General features: G+C 43.4%; 1 protein-coding gene across 1 annotated transcript; it reads left to right on the top strand.

Annotated features, from left to right (window-relative positions):
- The first annotated feature begins 11,417 nt into the window (after positions 1 to 11,417).
- Positions 11,418 to 14,218, top strand: LOC116712767 (protein phosphatase 1 regulatory subunit 3C-B). The gene is given in 3 exon segments (XM_032552601.1): positions 11,418 to 11,565; positions 12,288 to 13,254; positions 13,256 to 14,218. Coding segments are annotated over 3 exon segments (1,029 nt in total). The 5' UTR covers positions 11,418 to 11,551; the 3' UTR covers positions 13,304 to 14,218.
- The last annotated feature ends 3,050 nt before the right edge of the window (positions 14,219 to 17,268 follow it).

Below are 17,268 nucleotides of genomic sequence, written 5' to 3' on the forward strand. Positions count from 1 at the left end.
GGATCAGCACCAGTTAAACCAGTTCAACATCTACTTTATGCAACACAGAAAAACCTCCAATATGAACATAATTACATTTCTTATTTAACAGAAAAACAGCAGCTGTGAAACTGTGTTACTTTTAATTTAGTGGAAGGATTTAAATATTTTATATGATTATTACTCAAATGCATAAAAATAACTGCTGCCACGTAAAATGAACTTCAGCGTGAAAAAGAGAACTTTTGCCCCAGAGATTTCTGTTCTTATTTTCTGAACAGATATTGGTCAGAAATCGGTTTAATGAGAAGTTTCTCTGTGTTCAGAGGAGATTTCTCTGCTGACTGTCCGTCCTGCTGCCACCTCACACTGCCGGGTGTTTCCAGAAACTCAGGCAAGGCTCTGCTGTGGTTTCATCAGAACCAGAGGTTCTGTTCATCAGGAACACGTTCAGTGCAGTGTGAGAAAAATGAGCCGTTTTCCCATGACCTTCAGGACTGATCAGCGCCTGAACAGGTGTTTCCATTCCTCACCTGATTGGAGCTTTTCAGGCGGCGCCACACCTGCCGTCCGTCTGTCTGCTTGCTGCTTAATGAGATCAGACACAAGACAGCTGGATGGTTGTTGTGACAGGATCTGATCTGATGCATCCAGATGAAACATTGAATCGACTGCATGAGAGGAACAAAACGCTTCTGTTGACTCAGTTTACTTAAATTTCAAATGTATTGCTGGGAAAAGCTGGAAGTGTCTGATTTTAAATCCCAGACGCTTCAGTTTAGGAAGCAGAGAGGAAAATCCAACCCAGGCTACAAGAGCAACGCTGCATCAAACACTGATATTTATCGAAATAAAAACCTGAAGACAAATTCTGCACCTTTTAACCAGCTAAATGAACGGAGACGGTCGGGTCTGCAGGACTGGAGGTTCATTTTTCCAGCAGCCATTTTGTCTTTAACCGGCACCGTCCTGCAGAACCCGACCAGAATCATCAGTTTTTGCCAGACGGGCCTCCAGCTGCAGGCGTTCCTCTGGTTTCAGGCCCGGCCTCCTCGGACCAACAGGACCGGACTTGTTTGTGAAGAGTCATGGGGGTGTGTCCCGGGTTATGTAAGTTCGGATTGTGACCCACATTCCTTCCGGCGCTGCCAGCTGGAGCCGAAGTGAAAATGGAAAACCTCATACCACGGATCACGTAGGCAGCAGGCCTGATCCGACCCGATGTAAACACAGACACACCTCTACGGCCCGCTGCAGAGGCCTGCACGGTTCTGATCAGGGTTCTGATCAGGTCCAAAGGCTGCTGCAGTTCTGGTTCAGATTCTGTTTAGATCCCTGCAGAAACAACCAGATTCCTGCCTGATCGTCATTCTGTGTGAACTTACAGCGCAGAATTATCTAACGCTGAACCGTCAGCATGAAACCCAAAGCTGCAAAAAACCTTCGGGTCACGTCCAGAACCTTCTGCCAGAACCTGCAGTCAGAGGAGCCTCTGCTGACACAGGAGATCTTCTTACTGGTGAACAATTTGCCAGATGAAGCTGCTGGCAGACAGGCGTCGCCTTTCCGCCTCTCAGCTCTGCAACCTGCAGCTGAAAATACCGACTGAGCCGCTAATCCTGTCAGAGGAGCCGTTTGTTTTCCTCTGATCGCTCAGCTTGATTGTTTCTATTTCTGCAGCTGTTACACAGTCAGGACCTCTCTGGCATCTCTAGGTCAAAGGTCACACTAATGAACACGTAATCCAAAAAAAGGCCAAACTATTAATAATGGAGAAATCCTGTGAGAGGTTTTGACAAAAATCACAGAAATCTGATTAAATATTTAAAAAATAAGCAACAAAACAGAATCAGGAGAAAGACAACCTGAAACACGACGACCGGAAACCAACCTGGATGGTTTCTGGACGTCATCTCCTTCAGGATGAACCTCTTCAGGACATCTATATCCATCCCAGCAGGATTTAATCCGACCCTGAACTTTGCTACTGGATTCTGCAGGCGGGAGAATCTGACGGATACCGGAGCGGTGCCAGGAGGGGATCTGAGGTCAGAGGCTTAGCAACAACTGTGCCCTCAGTGCATGAAGGAGAGCCAGAGTTGGACCACACTACAGATTACATGTCCACAGTGTATGCTGCTTTATGATAGTGTTTGGTCCATTAACTGCTCTATTCTTTCACTTTCTTTATTTAAATGTCATTTTTCTGCATGTTTTTCAAAGAGCAGATTCTCATTTACACAGTTAGTGTTTAGATAAAGAATCTGATGAACTCAGTGTAGCACAGAAAGTATCAAATATTCTTAAGGCAAATAAAAATCTTTGTTTTGGGTTTAAAAATCCACAAAATATATTATAATATAGAGGTCTTCAACATGGGGGTCACAACCCACCTCAGGGTCGTGACAGTACTACAGGAGGGTCTGGACATTTCAGTAGAGAATGATTTTATTAAATACAATAATAAAATCTAAGCTAAAAAAAGGAAGGAATGGAGGAGTTTTCTTGGCTGAAAACTGAAGTTTGACACAACAGAGTTCTTTGAGCACCAAAGCTAAAAGTTTGTTCTACTGGAACCAGAACTCCACCATCTGCTCCACCTCCAGCTGAGGTTCTTCCTCTCTGCTCTGAGTCAAACCAATCTGTTCCCCTCCCGGCCTGTGGGGGCGCTGCACCAAGAACCACTGAAGGAAACGACACAAAAACCTTTTAAAAAGACACTGAGGCAACTTCCTTCTTCACCAAATGGAAACAAAAATGGAGGCGTCAGATTTTAACCATTGTAGGATTTTTCTTTCGTCTTTGGCTGAAGACATTCCTCCCACTAGCCCAGTGGTTCCCACTATGGGATCACAATAAAATCCCCCCTAAAAAAGAAAAAAAATCAACAGGGCACACATCGTTCAACCAGACATAAACCTAAACACACATTTTGTTTTCAAACTCCACTGAAGTTTATTTCACACTTCAGGTTACAACAAAACAAACTACAAACCATCTTTACAGTGAAACACTTTTGTGTAACTGTTTTTTTTTTCTTCCATTCATCCATATTGCTTCCTGTGCCCCCCTGCAACGGCACTGCACCCCCCTAGGGGGCGCGCCCCACACTATGGGAACCACTGCACCAGCGCAAGATTAGCATGTTTGTTTTGGTTGCATCTACCCTGAATGTAGTCCACTTCCTGTATTTGAAACAGTCTCCAGTCCGCTTGGCGTTCACATATTGATCGAACTGGAGTTCGATTGGAGTTGACATTCTCTATTAAGACTTTTTCTGGTTTCTCCTCTGCTCTTGTTAAAGGTTCTGAGCTGATTTATTGACCCTGAAGTTATTTCATTACCTCCAAACCAGAAGAAGAAACGCCCTCCTCCTTAAAGTGAATGTTCATTTGGAAAGAATCTCGACTATTTTCATACTGGATCTCATGCTGCCATGTCAGATTAAGGTGAGCTCTGCTGGTAAACAGAGGAATACATAAAACCTTCTGAGCTGTCAGTGTCTTAAAAGAGATCCAGGTCATGTGACTGCTGTCAGCCAATCATGGCATCCAATTTCCTCTCCTGATCTGTTTTGTCTGCAGGCCGTTGCTACATGAATGGTAACCGTGCCAACTGGCAGCCTGGAGACCGGACGGATGGTTTCTGCCTGTCAGCCAAACTGTCACAACCTTCCTGCTTTATGCTTCACATCCAGCAGACCAGATAAGGAGACGGTTTCATGTCAACTGGACTGGTGGTACTGGTCCAGTTGAAAAACCATTAAGTAGCCAGAGGGAAAGGTTTGATTATGACTTACTCTGACAAACAGTGACTGGCATTCATGGCAAGAAAAACAAGGATAATTAGATTAGATGATTTTGTAAGTTTTCTGTTACAAAGAAACAAGAAATTGTTTGTCTTGAACATTTTATGAAGAAAGATATCAAAGATTTAAAAATGTATCAAAGTTCATATCAGTCGACCAACCAATCAGTCAGATACTCCTCATTGGACCACAGAACCTAATGGTTCTCCCCGTCCTGACATTAACGTTCCATGAACATAGAAAGTACTCCTGGATCAGTTCTGCTGTTTCTTTCTGTCTGCTCTGTCTTAAACCTCCAGTCGGTCGTGGCTGATGGCAGCTCACACCGAGCCAGGATCTGGTCCAGTTGAAGGGGAGTTTTCCTCCTCACTGTCACCACATGCATGATCAGTATAATGAATTGCTGTAAAGTCAATGATAATGCAAGCGACTGTCTATGGCTAAACATGATTGTCAGTTTCCCTGTTAGGAGGTCAGGAAGCGGCCATGTCTAAAGCAACCAATGGAACCAGTGGTGCCATCACTGGCAGAGCGGTTCTGTTATCAGGTCGGCCTGATGGTCCTAACAGAGAGTGAAGGTCACTGGACACAGAGGTCACGACCCAGCGGTCCCAGCTGAGGTCACATGGTGGATTTGCATGTGGGCCGATGGAAGCGCTCTGCATCTGTCCGGTTTATTCAAAGTGTCCAGACCAGCAGGATGTTTGGCTCTGATCCTCTTCAGGAGTCCTGACCAGGAGAAACAGGATGGTTCTGGTTCTGATACCAGGTCCACATGTTTTCTATAAGTTCTCTTTGTTAACATCACAACAGACAGAACTGATGATACCGATATTCAAACTGCTGCTGCGACTGGTAGAAATTAGATTTTAATATGCAGACAGCGCTGATGGTGGAGAAGATGAGAGGCTTTCTGAAGTCTGGATATTTCTGTTGAATTATGTTTTTAACCATTATGATAAATATTTACTGTAGTTCAGTTGGTTTATTTAAATTCAGTTTGTCTGTGAAATGGTGACCAACACCAAACTTTATTTCTGTAACACATTTCAGCAACAAAGCAGTTCAAAATGTGATTAATATTTATTTCAGAAGTTAAAACAACACAGTAAAAAAACTGTAGTGAAGAAAAGACAAGATGGAGATGAAAATGAGGAAAACCAAACAGAGGAAGAGTCGAATGAGAAGTTGGTTGTTCTGATCTGCTGCTTCTAACGCAAACTGATTACTGTCAGCATCAGGAACAAATCAATTTCTCAAATACACTTTTAAGACTTAAACAGCCACTGATTATCTTACAATTTGTTTTGATTTTGCATTAGCTCCTGCTAACACAGCGCTAGCTCTACCAAAAGGTGTTAGCTCCTGCTAATGGTGTTAGCTCCTGCTAATGGTGTTAACTCCTGCTAATGGTGTTAACTATAGCTAATATAGTAAACAGTAAGTCACTAGCAGGTCAGGTTAGCTTGTTTTTCACCACGACCTTGACCTCAATAGGTGAAAAATATAGTAAGATATAGTATCTGTTTTTAAAGTTATGAGTTTTTAGGTTACTAGGAAAATGTCAACATCTTTAGGCTAACTTGTTGAGAAGGTTGTGGATTTGTTTCTGCTCAGGCTCAGAAGATGCTCCAGTTTGGCCTCAGGAAAAGAAAACTCTTCCTTCCAGCTGCGTTCAACAAAGTCTCTCTGTCTGCCTTGTTAGCACTAAGTGGCTGGTAATGACTTCCTGGTTCTTTGCTGTCGGCTCAGTTTCAGTGTTTGGTGCAGCGAGGTGTAAATAGTGGAGACCGGAGGAGAAACTGGTCCTGAAGTTCTGCTGTGTTGGAGGTTCTGGACAGACAGAACAGATGGACTCAACAATTCTCCACAATCATGAAGCATTAAGCTTCACTTCTCTGCTATTGTTGCTCCAACAACTCACCTGCTGTTGTGAAGCAAACACACACTTCACCTGTGAACGTACTGAACTGTTGTCGTGCAGGTCACTTCAAGTCTTCGTCTGATTGGTCGACGAACTTCAACTAAGTGAGTGAATTTTTCTAATGAGCTAATGTCAATAAACTGAAGTTATTATCTTCGGCCCTAAAGAGGGACAATCTAGAGTCAACACACAGCTTCAGTTCTTCCAGCTGGAAACTAGAAATCAGGATGACCTCTGACCTCTGACCTGAACCTTCAGAGCCACATAAAGACAGTTAAAAGTGGACCTTTTATCACCTGAGGAACATTTCCAGGACCAGAGGACTAAAGTCTCAGATCAGAGAAACTCATCCAGGCGTTTAGTGGCTTTGATTCTTGCAGCAGCGTCTTCACAGGTCTGATTGACAGCCCAACGGTCCACAATGCTGCTGCTGGAGTTCTGACTAGAACCAGGAGGATAGAGACACCACCCGGTTCTACACAGCCCAGTTCTACACCACCTGGTTCTTTTCTATGGTGCTTCACAGAGAGAACAGACTTAAATCACTGAATGGATCAGCACCATTAAAGATCTTCAGCATAAGGTTGTGAACTCTGTGATTTATTTATTTTTGCTGTGATGTTTGATGAAAGTTGTGGGTCCGTTAATGGACAGGAACATCATGAGTGTCTCTTTAAGCCTCTCTGTCCCGGGTCACCTCCATGACCGACCGACCCACATGAAGGCTGAGAGAAAAACACAAACATGACCCTAAAGTCAGACCGCTGACACCAAACCAGGTCAGGGAATGTTTTCACTCTGAAAAACAGAAACTCCCACATCAACTTATGGAAAAAAACATCAAAAATATCTCAAGAAAATCATAAAAACATTCGATCTTTATCAATTATTGGCATAAACAGTTCCATAAATGTATATTCTGCTAATTTTTTTGCTGTTTAACAAACATCAGGAAGGAAGGATTTGAGTCTGTAGTATTAAAAATTAACTTTCTTTAGATTAAATATCTCATTTGCAAAATTCATAACTGTTAATGATTAATGCATGCTGCTGTATGATAACAGGGCCTGCTGTGTTTATCTGACCTTTGACCGGAGCTGCTGCTGCTTCACCTGCTTTAGGAGCGAAAACAGAACAGAGATTTTCTGTTTTCCTACATTTTAAAGTTTTTAGAAAACTATTTTAGGTTGACGATCAGCAGCTGCTTTTTGTTTTTGGACATTTTAAAGAGTTTCCCATAAGTCAGTGAGCATGAAACGTTTCTCCTTCATGCAGAAGTTTTAATCCTCGCCCCCCTGATGGGTTTCATAACTCATCTGGTTTAACCTCCAGCTCAGCCTGTAATCTCAGTTTATTCCAGCAGAAGATCCCAGGATTAAGTTTCTGTTTAGTTTTTCTTTCTCTGGCTCCGTTTTAAATCTCGGTCTTGTTCCTTGGCATGATCATCTGCTGCCTGATCCTTGCAGCTCACTGAGCTCTCCAGTTCTGGGTTTCACATTTAAACATGAGCCAGAATCAACAGGTGAAATGAAAGGTGTTTTCTCAAGATCCACCAAAAGAATCTCATCAACTTTTCTAGTTTTATTTAAATTAAAACAGGGGAAAAAACAGCTTTCATGATGAAAATGAACTTGAATGAGTGACTAAAGCCTGCTCCTCCTTAGGGATGATTTGTTTTAGTTCATTTTGCAGCAGCTCTATAAAGAGAAGCGTTGTGATGCAACCTGCAGGCGGTGGCTTCGCTGCTCAGAGCCAGACGGACTCAGATCGTTACCATCCCAGGCCATGTGAGAACGGCGTGGAGCTGCTGCAGTCTAAAGTTTCACTCTGGATGGTTCACGTGTAAAACAACACTGTTTGGGTTGTGAAAGCCATCAGAGTGACAAAATAATTCATGACCCCTGACCTCTGACCTCCAGCAGATAAGGAAGCCGTCTAGCTCTTTAAGGAGGAAACCTTGTGGTTATTTTGGTTCTTTTTACTCTAAAGTCTTCAGAATGAGGACGAATCTGCTGGGATTTGATTATTAAAAGGACAAAATGTTCTTCACCCCCTGAGAAAACCAGAGGATCGGGCAAAGCAAACAGACAAAGGTCGTCACTTTTAGAGCCAAAATGTTCTGCCCGAAAAAGAAAAAGGACAAACAAAGATTAAATAACTATTTCTATTCTGTCCAACTCTGTTGGCTGGCAGGAAGATTCAGTGTTGCAATAAAACCAAACAGACTAACAATGAAGACATGCAGGTGAAAGGCCTCATCCTGCCTCCTTTAAAGCTTCTTCTAATCTCATCTGATCTGTTTCACCTGATGAGAAACACAGAGGAAGAACCTCAGCCAATCAGATGATATTCAGACCAGCAGTTTTCACAGTCAGGTGAGAAAAACACAGAGATTTACAGCAGAAACTGACTGAAATAAAACACCAGAAGAGTTGAAGAAGTTTAGAGATGAAACGTAAAACAGAAACCTGAAGCCTTTAAAACAGAACGGCAGGTTACATCATACGTTATAAAATTCCCAGTAATTATAAAACAAACAGATTTAAATATTGCAAACCAAACTGTTTCTATTCCAGCCTCTGAGGAACAGAACGGTACCAGAACCGGTTCTGGTCGTCACGTCCAAGTCCAATGTTCCACCTGATGAAGGTTTGGAAACAGAACAGAACCTGACAGTGAAAAAAACTTTACTGTTTGAAACTGGTCAGTGTTTTGGGAATTTTGAATTAATTCTTCAAGATGGGAAAAACAGGAAAACATTCCATTCATGAGCTGAGAAAAGAATAAAAAAAAATATGAAAAATTACTGCTCATATTTGCACAAGAGAGAAAATTAAAAAGTTTAAATGAACTCCAGCTGTTAAAAGCAACATTTTCCTTCCAGAGGGATGAAGATGCAAAGAAAGGTAAAAATCTCTGCAGAGTTCCTGTTGGAGAGCACAGGGGGGCGTGGTGGGGTCAAAGGTCATCCTCTGTCCTACCATCCCCGATGTAAACAAACTGAAGTTTACAGAAACACTGTCTGATGAGCAACAGGTGAATGAAATCCAGAAAATAAAATAACTTCCTTACTTTATAAATGTTCCTGGTTCAGGATTGGGTTATGAAAATGATGCTGCAGCAAAGTTAACTGAAGTCCAGGCCAGAAGTCCAGGCCAGGAGTCCAGGTCAGGAGTCCAGGTCAGGAGTCCAGGTCAGGAGTCCAGGCCAGGAGTCCAGGCCAGGAGTCCAGGCCAGGAGTCCAGGTCAGGAGTCCAGGTCAGGAGTCCAGGCCAGGAGTCCAGGCCAGGAGTCCAGGCCAGGAGTCCAGGCCGTGTTTTTAGCAGAGTGAATTCAAGCAGCTGACTTTGTAACACCTTGATTTTATTTCTCAGAGTTGATTAATGTTTCTAATCCAATCACTGCAGTTTCCAGTGGTTGGATCACTGATCTTCTTCTCTCACTCAGAATTAGAAAGTGTTTTCTGAATGTTTGACCAGCTCTGCCTCAGACATTTACACAAAACTTTATCGAATTTCAGAGCAGCGACAGCCATACATTATTATGTTTATGAATGTAAAAACAAGGAGAAACATGTTCTTTAAAATACTGATTTAATGTATTTATTTGAAAGAGGACAGTGTAATTTAATAAAACACATGAAAATACACGACTTAAAATGCTAAAATATATAAATAAGGTTAAGGAGATCATTAGTTCTTGTTTGGAAAGTAAAGCAGATGAATAAAAATGGAGGGAATGAGATTTAAATGCTGAAACTGCAGTGAGACTAATTAACATAAATTAGTGAAATATCTTATTGTGGATGTCTGGAAATCAAAGTGTTTTCCTCAAAGTAGATTCTGTTGGAAAAATGTAAAAATAAAGAAACAGGCAGTCGGGTCCAAACTTTCACTGTTTCCTCTTTTCTTTTACCTTCAGGAGATATTTAACATTTTTAAACCGATGTGGTGTTTTAAGGTAAATTATGGTGAAAATAATACAATGTAATCAACAGCAGGAGTTTCTATATTTTATGACAATTGTAGTAAAAAAGAGAGAAAATTGATTAAAAGAAAAAATGTCATGTTTTTACTTCTTATACATATTTATGTCTGTTATTGTTTATGCATATTTTCAATGATCCTTTAGACTTTTGTTAACAAAAAGTGATATTTTTCTGCTGCAATTATATAATCATGTATATTTTCTTATTATGAACCGTAACATTATTTATTTTGTGTCTGACTCGGTTTGAGGATTTGAACGTCTCTACATTCAGCTGCACCAAACATGCTCTATAAATAACGTCTGATTGCTCTTCACCTCTTAAACCTTCATCCTCGGTGTCAGATGATGAGCCAGCAGGTCACAACGAGAAACACAACAGCTCCCTGAAGGAAGTTCATCCAATTTCTGTTCCATGTTTAAATGATCCACATGCTTTAGTAATTTTTAACTCAGCTGGAAATCAATAAGGTCAGAAAACTTCAAAAACAGCCAAAACAGCAGAAAACTCATCTTGTGTTTATTTCCACATCAGATGAAGCATCTTGTAATAAAAGGTGAGCAGAAGCTGAAAGCTTCACGGCTCATCAGAGACGATCCATCTGGAGCTAAAAGCTCCTTCAGCGAAGAGAAGCTAAGAGTTTCCTCCTTTCATCTGCACTGAGGAAATGTTCTGGGAAAGTTGCTCCTAATTATTCCTGGCCTGAGTTGGGAAGAAACTAATTACATTTACTTGAGTAACGTTTTGAAAAAGATGTAACTTCAGGAGCATTTTTACTTCTTGCTTCTCTTATTTGAGTAAAACTTCTGTCTCCTCTCCTCCCTGAATGAAGAGCAAACATGTTTGGACCAGAAACAAACAAAACCTGCAGCTTCAGTTAAAGTTTCTCAAGTTTTAGAAAGAAACTGATGAGGAAAAAAATTTTCTTTTCCCGGTTTTACTCTGTAGTTATGTAATTTGAATAAACACTACAAAAACACTTTAAATAATGAAAAAAAACTCATTTAAAAGTAACTTTTCAACAAAATGTAGGAGATTATTTTACATCAATGATTCTTCAATATCTCTAAAAGTTACACTGGCAGATTATTTTCCTTATAAGATATAAGGGAAATAATCTGGCTCCTATTTCTTTCTGAAAAGTTATAAATTAGTTTTGTCTTATTTTGAGTGTATTAATATATTCACACTAGAAACTAGAACAAAAATACTGGGTAAGATTTTGTGCTTTTTCACTGAATTATTGTCATTCTGGTCTTTAAAACAGAAAAATTACTTTATATTTTGGTCCATCTGATGATGTAATTTTTAAATATTAAATATGTTTTGCAACCTTTTTACCAAATACTTTTTATTTTTACTTGAGTAAAAATATGTTGACGTAGTTCTACTCCTACTCAGTTGTCTTTACTGGATGACATGATGTGATGAAGTTGCTTTGAGAGACTTTTATTCATGAACGGTTCTATAACGGGATGTTGGTTCCGGTCCAGAGGATCCTCCCCGGTAGCCAGCAGGGGTCCATCACGGTTCTCTTACTGCTGCTGAGGCAACAAGCCGAGGAATGTCAGCCATGACGCGTCACTCCCCCAATCAGCTGGCCCGCAGCCAGGCCTGCTGGCAGCTGATTGGCCGCTGCGGACTGGCCTTTGGCTTCCCCATTGGCTGCCTGCGCAGCCCAGATGACTGCATATGCAAATGTTGCGTTGCAGGCAGTTGAAATCGCAGAGTGCTGAGCAAAGCCCGGCACTGAGGGAGCGAAGCGAAGGGGGAGTGACCGCAGCATGAGACCCGCAGCGCTGGACTGAAAACCTTCTGCCTTTTTCTCCTCGGAGGATCCGATTCTGTTTCCATGAGTGCTGCAAGGTAAGAAACATCAGAACTGTAACCATAGAGCTCGTTTAGATGAGATGAGCTCTAAAGTTTATGTAGGAAGAGTTCAAATGTGACCTAAATGTGTTAAATCTTTGCGTCAGCTCAGCCGAAACATATTTCAGTCTCTAGTTTCTAGTGCAAATATCTTGATATACCGGAAATAAGAGAAGTTTGCAGATGTAAACAGTTTGTTTTAGAATAAAAAAGAAAAAGTCTTTATTGTCCTGCAAGTCCAGGTGAAGCTTCAGGTATAAAAGCTAAAAAAGGTTTTAAAGTGTTAAAAACATAACAATAATGAAAAATAATTTACTATACCAGACTAGAAAATACTGTGGAGTTATTACATATAAAAACAATCAGGATGTGCAACTGAGTCGGATCACTTGTCCAAAAATAAAATCAATAATTCTTTAATATTTATAATAAAAGTACTATTTCCCCTGGTAGATAATTTCATTTATAATAAAACGTTTCCTCCAGTGCAACTGTTTCATTAATGTTAAGAACTTATCTTAGTAGCTGCTTGTACATTAGTTTGGTTTTATTTAAGACATTTGCACCTGAAACTGGACTGAACAGCTCGGTGAGGCTGCGTGTTTCTGCAGTGTGTTGATTTTAAACGGTTTGATAGTAAAAGAAGTTGAATTGGTTTTTACAGCCGTCCAGATTCTGATCCTTCTGGAACTTTCTGGTTCCTCCTCTCTCTCCCTCAGTGTGCTCACGTCCTTCAGTCCATCCGCGATGCCTGGCCCAGTGATGACCGACGTGGCGATGAGGTTCTACATCAGCCACTCTCCGCCTCCTCTGCGGAGCTTCATCAGCTCCTATGGCGACCTGCAGCGGGCCAAGAACCGGGCCAACCAGCCCAGCGCCCGCAGCCGCAGCCAGCAGCTCTACAAGCCGCTGCGGCCCTGCCTCAGCAGCCAGCGCCGGGCGGCTGACGACGGCGCCCACGTGGCCTGGGCCAAGAAGAAGCCCATGAAGAAGAGCGTTGTGTTCGCCGACACCAAGGGTCTGTCGCTCACCGCCATCCACGTTTTCTCCAAGTTCGACGACGAGCCGTACCAGAACAAGCCGGTGGACGGGATCGCGGAGGAGCTGCAGTTCGAGATGAGCGACCTGGAGAACGCCACCATGGACCTGAAGATCAGCTCGGTGCGCAGCCTGGCGCTTGAATTCAAGCAGCCCTCCGCCGACTACCTGGACTTCCGGAACCGGCTGATCCGGAACTGCGTCTCCCTGGAGAACTGCTCGCTGCAGGAGCGCTCGCTGACCGGCACCATCAAGGTCCGGAACGTGGGCTATGAGAAGTCGGTGCAGGTACGGGTCACCTACGACTCGTGGGCGACCTTCAGCGACATCGACTGCAGCTTCCTGAACAACGTCTACGGCTGCCAGGACACCGACACCTTCGCCTTCGAGCTGGAGCTCCCGGCGTACACCCCGCCCCAGAACCGGATCGAGTTCTGCATCTGCTTCCGGGTCCAGGGCCAGACCTACTGGGACAATAACGAAGGCAAGAACTACCCTCTGAAGCACGTCGGCTGGAGCGGAGAGGGCATGAGCAGAGACTCTGCGGCGCAGCAGAAACCGGCAGAGCACAAAGCCGGGGTCGCCAAGGTCCCGGAGCTGGACTTCGATCAGTTCGGCAGCCCACGCATGTCCAGCGGACTGTTCCCAGGGCTGGCAGAGCTGGGGTCACATCGACAACACCGTGCCTTACTGGTGAGAGCGCCAGAGCCAGCTCCGGGCCTGAGTCCGATTGACTCAAAGCAAACTGAACCTGAAGGTACAAAAACCAGACAAAACCCCGAGTTCAACTGACCTGCTTTCAGCCGGAACCGCTCACTGGGCCGGTCAATGATTAAACTGGAGGAGCAGGAGGGAAGTCCGGCAGAGAATCACCTGAAAACAGCTGTGCTCTGTAAAATATGTTGAAATGTGCCTTCTCTTTGTGCCTGCCCACTAAAATAAAGACTCTTAGTGCACATGAGGACGGGATGCATTAGCTGAACATGCACTGATTGAGATGTCCCTCTCAATGTGACAACGTCTGTAGGCTGAGGGAAATGAATTACTGGTATTAATCCTTCATATTGAAGGGAAAGCTTGGGGAGTGCATGGCCACAGAAAACACAGCTGATTCATTTGTAATGAAGCAAAACACTAAACCTGCTGCACCTTCTGTCAAACGTAGAAATTCGCACACGATTCAGAATCGCCTCGGTTGTACAAACAGGAGTCATGCAGCCCTTTCTTTCCCTCCATGTAGATTGCACATGTCTGTCTGGTAAATGAGCTCGATCCGAGGAACTGAGCTGCTATGAAGATGTCACAAGAAAAGGCTGGAACGTGATTGGTTGGCTATGAAAGTGAGGAAGTTTGGAAACGTGTGAGGTTCTGGTACGTGCAGAGAAAAGTGTTGTAAAGTCTGAATGTGTCGTTTCCTTTAGCTGTTTTTACAAAGTGCAATTGTTCATATGTGTACAGAACATGTGGATGCAGCGGACATGTTTCCTTTTCTGTCTGAAGAAAAGGTCCAATCCGCGGCGTTTTGAGTCTCACTTGAAGGCGTGTTGCTGACGCGCACCATGTTGGTTTGTATTTCCTTTTTTGAAATAAATTTCTATATTTGTGCTAACGAGTCGACGCCTCCAGTGTCTTTTATTGAAATAAACATCACAAAAACCCAATAAACAATATAAAAACCAAATCAAAAACTTACAAAAATTCCTAGATTAAAGCTAAAATCAGATTTTCTCACCAGTAGCAGCTAAAATATTACACAACACAAGCTGAGCGTCTTTCTGAGACGGTTATGATACATAAAGAATGTTTGTCAACATCGGAGCAAAACCAAAACAACTCAAACATGGAGGAGATTCAGGAATAATTCAGGAGTGAACAAAGTTTCCTGCAGACCGGATCGTAGACCGCAAAACGAAACCAGAACTGTTTATATAACTGGGACCAGTTCACCCAGACTGAGACCAGTTCACCCAGGCTGGGACCAGTTCACTCAGACTGAGACCAGTTCACTCAGACTGGGACCAGTTCACTCAGACTGGGACCAGTTCACTAAGACTGAGACCAGTTCACTCAGACTGGGACCAGTTCACTCAGACTGGGACCAGTTCACCCAGACTGAGACCAGTTCACCAAGACTGGGACCAGTTCACTCAGACTGAGACCAGTTCACCCAGACTGGGACCAGTTCACTCAGACTGGGACCAGTTCACCCAGACTGAGACCAGTTCACCAAGACTGGGACCAGTTCACCCAGACTGGGACCAGTTCACCCAGACTGAGACCAGTTCACTCAGACTGGGACCAGTTCACCCAGACTGGGACCAGTTCACTAAGACTGGGACCAGTTCACCCAGGCTGGGACCAGTTCACTCAGACTGGGACCAGTTCACTCAGACTGAGACCAGTTCACTCAGACTGGGACCAGTTCACTCAGACTGGGACCAGTTCACTCAGGCTGAGACCAGTTCACCCAGGCTGGGACCAGTTCACTAAGACTGAGACCAGTTCACTAAGACTGGGACCAGTTCACCCAGACTGGGACCAGTTCACTCAGACTGGGACCAGTTCACTCAGACTGGGACCAGTTCACTCAGGCTGAGACCAGTTCACCCAGACTGGGACCAGTTCACTAAGACTGAGACCAGTTCACTAAGACTGGGACCAGCTCACCCAGACTGGGACCAGTTCACTCAGACTGGGACCAGTTCACTCAGACTGGGACCAGTTCACTCAGACTGGGACCAGTTCACTCAGACTGGGACCAGCTCACCCAGACTGGGACCAGTTCCAGGCCAGCAGTTAGTGGCGGGCTGATGTCACTTCCTGTTTTACAGACCCAGCTGCGACGCTGCGGAGGAGTTTAAAGAATCCAACACAGCATCTCAGTCAGAGATGAGTCTGGACTTTGACTAGACCATTGCAGCACCTTGTTTCTTTTCTTTCTCAGATCGGATGTTGTTGTCAAGGCGATGACCTGAGAATATGATGGACATGTTTTGGTAGACGGAGGATTTTATGGTCCAGTCCCACATCACCACTCCTCCACCGCCGTGCCGCTGCCAGCTGGACTCTTCCTGCAGGTTCAGGTACAAACTTTGGTCTCTTCTGTCCAAACGACATTGTCTCTTCAAACCTGCAGCCATGTTGTTTTTAGAAAGAAGTTTGGTTGTTAATCCCTCTTAATAACCAGTACTGGACTAATCATGACCTTTGACCTGTAACCTGCTCAGTCAGTCTGAGACGAACTCTGGAGGTTTTAGTTATTTCTCTGACCTCTGGGTTGAATCTTCAGGGTCCGTCCCTCAGCTCTCTGAGTGACGGACTTCAGGTGGTTTGGAGATGACCTTTGACCTCTTCCCCTGGATGAGGGGCAGCGGCTGGATGTCTGGGATCACTGCAGTGTTGGGCAGTGTGTTAAAACACACACTGATGCTCCAGAATACAGAAACCATGGCTGGTAGAGATGATTAATGCATTTCAACATTTTATCACATGAAAACACTGAGAAAATATAATAACATAAAATGACTAGAATCAATTCGTAAGAGAATGAAGTTGAAATAATGCATGAATAAAGTCGCAGTGTTACTATGACTTTATGGTCAGAATGGATTTCGGTCCTGATTCTCTGTCATTGTGTTTGGAACTGATGAAATTCTGGAAACTCTTGTGATTTATTGGATTTGAATCTGACATTAAACACTTTACTCAGTTATTAATCTCAGATTAAAGACAGAATGAAAACAGTGAAGCTCCTTGTTTTGCATCTTTTTCCGTTTTGTCATTATTGAATCATCCAGTTGGATGTGAAGGTCTGCGTTCAGACAGAGCGCTGGTTGAGACGTCTTATCAGATTATGATCATCTGAGTCTCTGTGATGTCAGAGTAAATCAGGATCAGGTCCGATGGAGAGATTACTTTGGTCGCGTGTTGATCACAGGATCAGCAGAGCTGTCGCCTTTAAAGGCATCAAACTACCAGGAAATTCAGCAGGATTCAGTTTAAAAAGGTTATAAAATGTGTTTATTTTTTCTAATTATGTCCTGCAGCAGGATTCCTAAATTTCATCAGAACTTTATAAAAATAAACAAGTGTTTTCTGGGCCCTGCTGCAGCAGGATCAGCGTTGGCCAGTTGATGTTGGCCCTCATCTGCAGATCAGGTTCACAAACCGTCCTTCTCTCTCATGCATCAGGTCCTTATGACCGAGCTCGCTGAATTTGCAAGAATCTTATATAAATAATTAAAAGTTGAGCCCCTCCAGCTCCAGCTCTCATTTTAAGGTACACTCAGACTCTGGATGAAAGCCGATAAAAGCCTCCGTCGCCTGCAGGAGTTTCATCCTCGCTGCTGTTCATATTGAGCAGGAGGAACGCCGACTGCCTCTGTTTGGCACGCACAAAGGAAAAGCTCCAGGCGGGACCAGAACCACCACATGAAGCCTGAAAATTCCTGCTTTATCACAGCTTCAAGTCTTTAATGCAGCTTTTCTTTGCTTTCATGGGTATTTCTCATATGTAGGAATAAAACCTCTGTGTTTCTGTATCTCTGAGCTCCTGAGGGATTCTGACCTCCACCTATATGAGTATCTTGCTGTTTAGATGAATAGATAAACTGAATTCGTTTTTTTTCCTAGCAGCTTAAAAAAATGCACTTTTATACACAG

This window comes from Xiphophorus hellerii, chromosome 22 (assembly GCF_003331165.1).
Source record: "Xiphophorus hellerii strain 12219 chromosome 22, Xiphophorus_hellerii-4.1, whole genome shotgun sequence".
NCBI classification, from domain to species: domain Eukaryota; kingdom Metazoa; phylum Chordata; class Actinopteri; order Cyprinodontiformes; family Poeciliidae; genus Xiphophorus; species Xiphophorus hellerii.